General features: G+C 49.2%; 1 protein-coding gene across 1 annotated transcript; it reads right to left on the bottom strand.

Moving 5' to 3' along the window:
- Positions 1-2,826: 2,826 nt before the first annotated feature.
- Positions 2,827-5,777, bottom strand: LOC148401244 (janus kinase and microtubule-interacting protein 3-like). Its single transcript, XM_088368437.1, has 10 exons — positions 5,490-5,777; positions 5,249-5,353; positions 4,992-5,102; positions 4,794-4,910; positions 4,521-4,583; positions 4,336-4,434; positions 4,013-4,246; positions 3,820-3,879; positions 3,530-3,763; positions 2,827-3,450 (listed from the first exon to the last, which is right to left on the bottom strand). The coding sequence occupies exons 4-10, from the start codon at positions 4,860-4,862 to the stop codon at positions 3,334-3,336; spliced, it is 876 nt and encodes a 291-aa protein (XP_088224563.1). The 5' UTR covers positions 4,863-4,910; positions 4,992-5,102; positions 5,249-5,353; positions 5,490-5,777; the 3' UTR covers positions 2,827-3,333.
- Between the last annotated feature and the right edge of the window lie 4,263 nt (positions 5,778-10,040).

Genomic DNA, 10,040 nt, shown 5'->3' with positions numbered 1-10,040 from the left:
TTTGATGTGCTGCAATTCCAAATTTCCAAAGTGAATGAAGGAATGAAGTCCTTTAAATTATGATTTTGTATAAATACTAGGCATAAACACAAAATCGACGGCACAAAATGGGCAGACTTTACTTGTTTGAAAAGGACTGGTTACAAGACAGACTTTTTTAATTTATTTAATGGGAAGAAGACTTATTTAGTTTAATTGATCTATTTTTGTTCCCTGGCAAAATTCGATTTGCTGCAATTCCAAATTTCCAAAGTGAATGAAGGAAAGAAGTCGTTTAAATTATGATTTTGTTTAAATACTAGGCATAGACACAAAATCTACGGCACAAAATGGGCAGACTTTACTTGTTTGAAGAGGACTGGTTACAAGACAGACTTTTCTGATTTATTTAATGGGAAGAAGACTTATTTAGTTTATTTAATCTATTTTTGTTCCCTGGCCAAATTGGATTTGCTGAAACTGTATTTTGCCAAATCTTGCCTTGAGACCTGATAGGAAGTATTAAACGCTTAGTTAAATCAATACAAGTTGGTAATAAGAGCGAGTAATGTTGGTTGAACCGATGAATGAATCAGATTTGTTTATTATTCTAATGGCCTCTTCAAAACTATTCTGGATTACTACTTTGGATCTATTCTACATTACTTGGCAACAACATACTCTGTAACAGATTAGGCAGTATAATCATATATGTTAACTTGAGAGTGCCCACACTCAATCTACTTATCGTGATGTGTTAAATCAATTACTGTTAGACATTATTTGTCTGATAATCTACCAAATCTTTGAATTGAAGAATTTGTGATTTAATTAATAGCTTGTTCAGGGTAATCAGACTTGTATATAATTCTAATGGCCTTCTTTTGAAAACTATTCTGAATTACAACTTTGGATCTTATATTACTTTGCAACAATCTACTCGGTGACAGATTAGGCAGTATAATCACATATGTTAACTTCAGTGCCCACACTGTATTTATTTATGGTTATTTGTTAAATCAAGTACTGTTAGACATGAAATAGGAAGTGTTAAACATAAATGTTATGGCTACTCACCATTGTAGCTCGCTCCTGGTCAATGATATGAGCCTCTTCTTGCAGTGGAAAACTTGCAGCCAACAAACACCGTGGAACCTAAAGGAATGAAATTAAACATTAACATTTCGCCTGGACCAACATTCACACGTACAACGCAACGCGGCTACACTTCTGCTATTACAAACGTAAATCTCCTTAAACACAACGAGTGTTACTTACCGTGTACGCTCTAGGCAAAATTGGATGTGATGCAATTCCAAATCTATCTGAAACGGCAGTTAAAAGTAGAGTTACATCAAGTTTTCTTTTTTAATCAACACAATCATTTACAACCGTTGACCAGAAAGAATCGTCGAAATTCGACGTCCCCCACAAACGCCACGCTCACTCGCTTTTCAGGGAAACAAAAGTACTTCTTTTTAAAAACGATGAGTTGTACTTACCGTGTACGCTCTGGACGGTCCAGTTGCGAGCAGAAAATAAAAATATTTCTCTTGTTAGTCGTATGTTACCATCCGCTGTGTCTTTGTCAACATCGCCGCCATTTTCCTACTTCCTGCTGCGAGCCACGCCCACGGATTTAAATTTGGGCGGAAGCTCTTTCCATTGGCGTCGTTTTCGCGTATAGCAAATCCGATTGGTTGGGAAGGGGGCACGGTTATGCAGCCGAGGGGTCCTGTGATCGGTGGGATGTAAAGTAGGCGTCGACGTCACGTCCGCGTCACGTGACCACGACGTGGCAGACGTCATATAGCAACCGCTGTTTTGTTTAGTAGACTTACAGTTGTTATCCATTGACATAATGGCGCACACACCAAATAGATTTAAATAAATTAAATAATTCTTCTGCCCACTCTCTTTTAAACAAGTTAACTCTCCCCGCGGATTTGAATTCCGGCGAAAGTTACGCCCATCGACGTCACGTATGTCACGTGACCACGACGTGGCAGATGTCATATAGCAACCGCTGTTTTGTTTAGTAGATTTACAGTTGTTATGCATTGGCATAATGGTGTGCACTCAAAATAGATTTAAATAAATTAAATATTTCTTCTGCCCACTCCCTTTTAAACAAGTTAACTCTGCCCACGTCCATTGACGTCTTGTCTGCGTCACGTGACCACGACGTAGCGACGTCATATAGTAACCGCTGTTTTGATCAGTAGACTTAGTTATTATGCGTTGACATAATGGCGCACTGGTTAGCATGGCCACCTCTTAAGCATGATGTTGCGGGTTCGACGCCTGATCAATGTTAGCATGGAGTGAGCTGAAGTGCATGGCGCTGAAGATTTGAATCTTTGAAATGCGCTGAGGTCTGACATATCAGGCAGAATGGTTTGCCATCACGTTCAACAAAAAATAGAAACTTTCCCACTCTGATTAAAACGTCCTGCGTTCATCTACGTATTTTCGTTTTGCTGTGCATCTTTTCCCTGCCATTTCGAGAGCCCAATTGACACTCATAGTTTAAAGAAATGTGTTTGCCCATCCTACTTTGTGGAATTTCACCACATGCGCTTTTGACCAAAATACCAAATTGAACTCAAGTGAAGCCAACACGCACAACACCCCCCCCCCCCACACACACACACACACACACAAATGTTGATATGAACATAAAAGAGCCGCATGCGGTTCGGGAGTTGCGGCTTGGCCAAACCTGTACTATACAACTTTATTTGTATAAAATTTTCACAACAGCTGTCACACAAACAAAGCGGGAAAAACCGAAGACGTGCGTGTTCCGCCCACGCTGGATTTATTTGCACCTTTGAAAAGAAAGAGTACTTTTGGGCATCTGAGACGGAAGGATGTCCAAAGCATCACGTCACCTGCTCTGGTAGGCATGGTGGTGGGACGTTGAGGTCAACCGCTTTGGGGTTGGCTGAATCTTTGATCGCAGGATGCCACACACTTGAAGACAGAAGCAGAAAAGCAGAGCTAAATGCAAAATGTACTCACCGGTGACTCCAATTTTTTTCCCCCCTGAAGAAACAGCTGGACGGGTGGCCCCGGCTGGCCAGTGGGACTCTTGTTATTCTGACCCTTTTTAGTGCGCGTTTGGGGCAACAACCGTTTTTTGTGGCGCTCTTTTCTGGTTCAAAAGTGCCCTGCATGTGAATTTGCTTTTCCTGCCTTCTGATTGGATGAGCGCCGGTGTGACGCGGTGCCTCTGTCACCGTGGCGGGGGGTATACGTTGGCATCGGAGCGTCTGCCAACGTCTGAGACCGGCTGGCAGTGTATCGGAGGTGTCGAGTGCGGTGCCGATGGAGCTCACTCACCAGCTGGTGTTAGGGCCACAGAATGAAGGCCAAGGAGAAGAATAGAAAGAGAAACAGAAACTTCTCCTCCAATTGTTTGATTTGTCTCTTCTGAGCTTCGATGAATTCTTTCAGCTCTTTGTTCCTCTAGGACGGACAAATGGAAAGTGGCATTCAAAAGCCAGTAAGCGTGCAAGTAAGTGCCGGGCTGGCTTTGGGCCCTTACCTGTTGCGCGCTGTGCAGCAGATCCATTCTCTCTTGGAGGATGCAAGCGTCGCGCTCCCTCAACTCGCACATCAGGGCTCGCTTCCATTGGTCCACGGCGCTCCTAAGCTCTTCTCTCTGATCCGCCGTCAGCACGTCATTCACGCCAGCGTGGCTGGCTTTTTCGCCGTCCGTGGCGGGGCAGTCCCGCTGCGGTAGCGCCTCGTACAACATGGCCTCCAGCTCCAGGATCCTCTGGGCCGCAATCCTCGTCCATCAGTGGTCCGGCGGGAGATTTGAGGGCGGCTTACCTTATGAGCCTGGTCCATGGAACACTTCCTGAAGTCCAAATCTTCATCCAGGTAGCCCTTCTGCTTGCAGAACATAGAAGAGCCCAAAGGCACAGCGTCAACAAGCTTCTTTCAGCGCAAAGCCTTCCAAAAGTCACATTTGAGCCGCCGAGTCTCGTGGAGTGCGAACATAAGGAGTTCGACATACACTTACGGCGTTATAGCCCAGGATGTCCAGCTTCTTCATCAGATCACTGATGACGATGTCCGGGGGAAAGGCGCAAGGAGCAATGTAAGGTGTTCTGGGACCTCGGGTTAAGGTTAGGGTTGCGAGGGACGCCTTACGTACGCTCACGCCCTCGGCCTCGCAGTAGATCTGCAAAGGGCTGAGGCCGTCTGGGAAACGGACTTGCAGAAACTTCAAGACGGGGGAGCGCCACTCCCTCTCCTGAAAGGCAGAGGCATGCATCCGTCCGTCCGTCCGTCCGTCCGTCCGTCACATCTCTGGCCTCAACACGCTTGTGCGAGTCTTCCCACCTCCAGCTCCAGGATGCGGAACTCAAGCAGTTCGTTTTGGTCTCGGATATCCTGGATGTGCTCTTTCAGACGCGCTTCTTCCGCCTCCATCCGCCTGACCTGAAAAGACAGCCAGACCTCATCTGCGGGGCTTCCCGACGGGTGTGACGCCAAGCGACTCCGCCCAGCGCCTTTCTTTCCGTCACCTTTTCGGCCAACTGCTGATTGCTCTGACGCAGCAGCTGCTTCTCCTCCACCCACTTGACATTCTAGAAGAGACAAACGCGTGGACAGCTTTGGAATGTTGTGTCATTTTCATCCACAAATTCTTTGGTTGACTGGAAAATGACATTTGCTTTTCTCCGCACTTTCCCAGCCACATTCGGGGGGGGGGTTGGTCCAGTAATGCCAGACGAATGAGTGACTGAAGAATGTAGCTATTTTGTCTGAGAAAAAGGTGTGCTCATTGATGAGCTTACCTGTCCTTGTTGCTTCAGCGCTGACTCCAGATCTGCTACTCTGCTTTGATAGTGACCCATTTCTACCATCAGCTTTTCTCTGGTCTGAAAGTAGGAGGAGGGAGGCTCCTCCTCCTCCTTTCAGACCAGAGAACACCCGAGGCTGGGTGAGAACGGGGAGGCTGCGACCCGGCCGGGGGTTGCGGGAAGGGGCGCCACCTTGATCTCCTTCTCGGCGTCGTAGTCCCCTTCGCTGGTCTGGGCTAGCAGAGCGTAGGCTCGTTGCAGCGCTTGATATTCTTGCGTCAGCTGGCGGTAGCGAAGCTCCGCCTCTTCATGCACACACCAATGCAACACAGCACTAGTACCAGAATCAGTCAGACCGGCGACAAAGCACCCGCGACGCAAAGACGAGTCCGATTCCAGGCTGAAGAGGAATGTTTGGTGCCAATACGCTGGCAGAAATGGCGGGCTACCTCTTCAGGTTCCGTGTCGGGGGTTCTGTCGGTGTGAAAAGACAAGGACGATCCGTCCGAGTCCACCAACACGTCTTCGTCGTAGCCGTAAAATGTTTCGATGACCTGCGGGCGCGGAAGCAAACATCTCTCTGAACAAACTGAAGCGACACCTCACGATGAATCGACGAGAGGAACGATAGCGAGAAAAAGGCTATTTCATCTTGCGCAACACCAAGCAGCCGCAAACAAACAGACTCACCTTGCAGGACCTCACGCTTTGTTCCTCCTCAGAGATTCTCGACGTCGGTATCGTAGCAGCAAATCTCTCTCCTGTCGACACAAATAATCCGCCTTTGAGATTCTTTGGATGCAAAGGGAACGAACGGCTCCGGCGCAGAAACAAACGCGGCTCACAATGACATTTCTGACATGAGCTCCTGTCTCCAGAGCCTGAAAAACACGTCACCGGCGATGATTGGAGGGACGCTCGTCTTTTCCAAAAGTGACAACTACAGGGTGTGTCAGGGTTTTCCAGATTATCTTTATCGTATCATTATGTTGCTTTGACTTTGACTGCAACCTGTAATAAATAATATTATTTATCCCTTATTTATCCCTATCGCTTATCCCTTCCTACACAAAGTCGTAAAACACCCCTTGCTATGTTTTGACTAGAGGTCAAGGGCTTCCTCTATTCAATCCACTCTTACACCCACCCTGTTTCTCTTAATTAAAATGCTCGTGCAGGAGCCGAGAGTCAGACTTCATTCGTACAACGGATGGACTCTCCACCTGCAGGTGTCCAAAAGAACTTACTTGTCTCCCGTGTGGTTCTTGCAAAATAAGTTGGAGCGAGCGCAACTCTAACAGGGTGCATTTTGCCACTAGCTGCCTACGGACAATGATGTCGCGCTCGCGGCTCATGGTTGACGGGCTGAGCAGCCGGGCAAGTCCGTCGTTTTCAGCGCACAGCGAGTGGCAAAGGCGCTGACAAAACGGGAGCTTTGAGCTGCTGAAAACGGCAAAACAAGTCTAAAGCGTGTTCAAACGCGTGCGCACAATGCTCCTGCTTGAAAGGTCGGAATTTAAGGGGCCAATTTTTTGGATGGCGGCCGCCGGCCAAGCTTTGGACGGAAAAGGTTTCCTGGCGACAGCGAGCGAGCGTGGCGCTGCCGTACGTGCACCGAGTCGCCTGCCTGAAGACCTTGGACAAGTCGTCGATGATGTGCCGCTGCTCCACAACTTGAAGGAACTCCATTTCACCGTCCTGCTGGCCGCAACCGCGGTCCAGGTCATTGAGCGAACTAGGCCTTCTCTGTGGAACACAAATGCAGTGGACTCTGTTGGCACGCCGCCGTTGTCCGCGTCGACTTACCAAGCTTGCCATCTCCTCGTTCTCCTGGGTGACAAAGCGCACTTTGTTTTCAAGGCGACACAGCACCAGCGAGAGTTCTTCATTCTTCCTGCTCAGGCGTTTGTTTTTGTACAGGAGTGGCAGAAACTGGCTTTCTGTTTCTCTCAGTCGCTTTAGCTGCAAGCATGAAGTGCGGGATGTGAAAGACGCACAACACGCGGGCCAGAACGTATCCATTCCTTTTGCATCGGTTTGAACGGAATCGTGGCTTTGGCTCCCAATAAAAGACATCTACCAGGCAACCGACTCGACGCGCCGCTCAACTAATAAGCAAGCGCAATGGGTGCCTCGCTGGATGGCGCGCATCAAACGTAGCGCAAACCTTCAAGCGTGCCGTCAATAAATTACCAGTTCATTGCGCTCTTCAGAAAGCAGGGCGTTTCGATCCTCCAAGTTCCTGATGACTGCGCTGAGCTCAGCGATTTTCAGATGAAACCGTCGCGTGTCCCGATCCTCCTGAGACTGAAAACGCCCCGCAACACACACACACAAGCACTCGTTCAAAGTTCAAAACTGTTTTTGTGCTACCTTCCTCCAGCAACGAACTAAGTCATGCGTACTGCAAGTGTGTGATGAGGTGGCTTACGCAATGAAGAGGATTGCTAGTAGCGGCGTTGACCCCACTTCCAGGGTAGTTTAGGCCCGCCCTTTGGGAATCCCTCAGGGCAGCGATCTGCTGCTCGGCAGCCTGAGTCTGCAGCTGAAGGCGGTGGACGTGGCCGGCCCCAGGGCTTCATCCAAAACACTAACCGCTCTGTCTTTCAGCTTGATCTCATCCGTCTGGATGTACAAACGGGGAGCGCTCAGGCAGGCGGGCAAACTCATTTGCCAGAATTGTGACAAAAACAAAGAGAGCAACCGGCCAATTTTTTTTCTTGAATCGACTAGAACACCTTTGCTGTGACAAAAGCGAAGCGAGCAACCGGACATTTTCTTCTTGTGAAATAGAATAGAATAGAATGCCTTAGGTGTCATTGCACTGCAGGTATACAACGAAATTGGGAACATAGCCAAGCACCGCGCATCTGATCAGTCCTACCAGTCGGCGGATCTCCCTCTCGCAGTCTCTCTTGGTTCGGCTCAGCTCCTCCCGATGCTGGTGATGAGCCGATCGGACCTCGGCCGCTCGGGACTGCCAGGCCTGCCGGGCCGCTGCCAGGGCTTCTTCCGCGCTCCTGGTGGAGGCGACACCGCTCGGTTTCCCGACACCGCCGCGTCTCCTCCACCTCCGCCAGCAAAGCGCCCCCCCTCCTCACCTGAGCAGACATTGCGCCACACCGGGCCGTTGAGACCGCAACGGAGCGCCGCGACGCTTACTGGGGACAAGCTACACAATACGGTAGCGGCCGCATCGAAGCCCGACGTGGCGTGCGGATAGTCAGACACGGATAGAGCGGATCACCTTGTCCATGGAGCCGTCCCTCAGGCTGAGGACCAAGGCATTCAGTCGCTGGATCTCTCCATCTTTGATTTTGATCACTCTCATCAGCTCCATTTCATGCTGCCGCAGTAATGTCTCCCTGGTAATGGCTAACTCTTTCTGCTTCTCCTCATGGAGTTTGCTTTTGAGTTCCGTCATGGCGGCGGTGGCACGGTGGTGCTCCGCCCGCAGGTCCTGACTTCTCTCTCTCTCCAGACAGCTGACCTGACATGACTTAGACTTAGACTTAGACAAACTTTATTGTCATCTTGTCTGCACATGGTGCATACAAAACGAAATTCCGTTGCATACGTCTTACAACAAAGTAGTGATATTGCAGTTGAATAGAAGTAACATATCCTATGAAAATATATATATATACATATACTATATATATATATATATATATATATTAAAAATAAGTATAAAGTGCAGCAGTGATAATTATGCAATAGTGCAAGTAGGCAAAACAGTATTCAAGAGTGTGCAGAGGAATGCTAAACCATGTATTAAACTTCTATTTAAAGGGTTTATACAAGTTCAGTAAAGTTGGTAGTGCGAGATAGTGCAAGATAGAGGTCCGTAGTGTCATAAAGTACAGTTCTGTGAATGTGTGATGCAGAGTTCAGTTTAGAGCTCAACAGTTCTAGTGTTCAACAGTCTGATGACAGCAGGGAAAAAGCTGTTGCAGAACCTGGTGGACCTGCAGCGGATGCTGCAAACCTCTTCCCAGAGGGCAGCAGGGAGAACAGTCCATGGTGGGGGTGTGATGGGTCATTGATGATGTTACGGGCACGGGACATGCAGCGCTGAGATGAAATGTCCTGAATGGAGGGAAGAGGAGCCCCTATGATCCTCTCTGCTGTCCTCACCACTCTCCTCACGTTCTTCCAATCGGAGGCGGTGCAGCCTCCACACCACACAGAGAGACAGCTTGTCAGAATGCTCTCTATGGTGCTCCTGTAGAACGTCCTCATGATGGGTGGGGGCAGGTGGGCTCTCCTCATCCTCCGCTGTAAGTACAAGCGCTTCTGTGCCCTCTTGACCAGTGCCGTAGTGTTCATAGTCCAGGTGAGGTCTTCTGTGATGTGGACCCCCAGGAATTTGGTGGTGCTGACCACCTCCACAGCTGAGCTGTTGATGATCAGTGGAGCGTGGTGAGGCTGTTTTTTCCTGAAGTCGACGATGATCTCCTTCATCTTCTCCTCATTCAGGATCAGGCTGTTTTCTCTGCACCAGCCCACCAGCTGCTCCACCTCCTCTCTGTAGTCCAGGTCGTTGTTGTCTCTGATGAGCCCCACCACCGTTGTGTCGTCTGCTGACTTCACGATGTGATTGGTGGTGAACCTGAGGACGCAGTCGTGTGTCATCAGGGTGAACAGCAGGGGGCTCAGGACGCAGCCCTGAAGGGAGCCTGTGCTGAGGGTGATGACATCAGAGGTGTTCTGTCCGACCCGGACTGACTGAGGTCTGTTGCTGAGGAAGTCTAGCAGCCAGTTGCGAAGGGGGGTGTTGAAGCCCAGGTGTTCCAATTTTCCTACCAGATGCTGTGGGATGATGGTGTTAAACGCTGAGCTGAAGTCCAGGAACAGCCTCCGCACATGGGTGTTCTTCTCCTCCAGGTGAGCCAGGCTCAGGTGAAGAACGGAGGAGATGGCGTCCTGAGTGGAGCGGTTTTGCCGGTCGGCAAACTGGAACGGGTCAAATAATAGGGGGAGTCTGGAAACGATGTGACCTTTAAGCAGCCTTTCGAAGCACTTCATCATAACCGGAGTCAGTGCAACAGGCCGGTAATCATTAAATGAGGTGATTTGAGGTTTCTTCGGCACCGGAATGATGGAGGCAGTCTTAAAGCACGCCGGCACTGTGGCTTGGCCCAGCGAGGTGTTAAAAATGTCTGTGATGACCCCAGCCAGATGACTTGCACATTCCCTGAACACACGCCCAGGAATGTTGTCGGGGCCAGGGGCCTTACA

The sequence above is a fragment of the Syngnathus floridae genome, chromosome 2, assembly GCF_059516105.1.
Source record: "Syngnathus floridae isolate MCC-2025c chromosome 2, RoL_Sflo_1.0, whole genome shotgun sequence".
Classification (NCBI taxonomy): domain Eukaryota; kingdom Metazoa; phylum Chordata; class Actinopteri; order Syngnathiformes; family Syngnathidae; genus Syngnathus; species Syngnathus floridae.
The sequence above is the reverse complement of the archived record's forward strand: the minus strand, read 5'-3'. Positions and strand labels throughout refer to the sequence as shown.

What these genes read in the sequence shown, in the direction of transcription:
- LOC148401244 (XM_088368437.1), bottom strand. Translation starts at nt 4,862, where the DNA reads ATGGTAGAAATGGGTCACTATCAAAGCAGAGTAGCAGATCTGGAGTCA. An exon ending in ATCAGCAGTTGGCCGAAAAG is followed by an intron (nt 4,435 to 4,520) that starts GTGACGGAAAGA and finishes CTGTCTTTTCAG; the next exon opens with GTCAGGCGGATGGAGGCGGA. An exon ending in CCATGGACCAGGCTCATAAG is followed by an intron (nt 3,764 to 3,819) that starts GTAAGCCGCCCT and finishes ATTGCGGCCCAG; the next exon opens with AGGATCCTGGAGCTGGAGGC.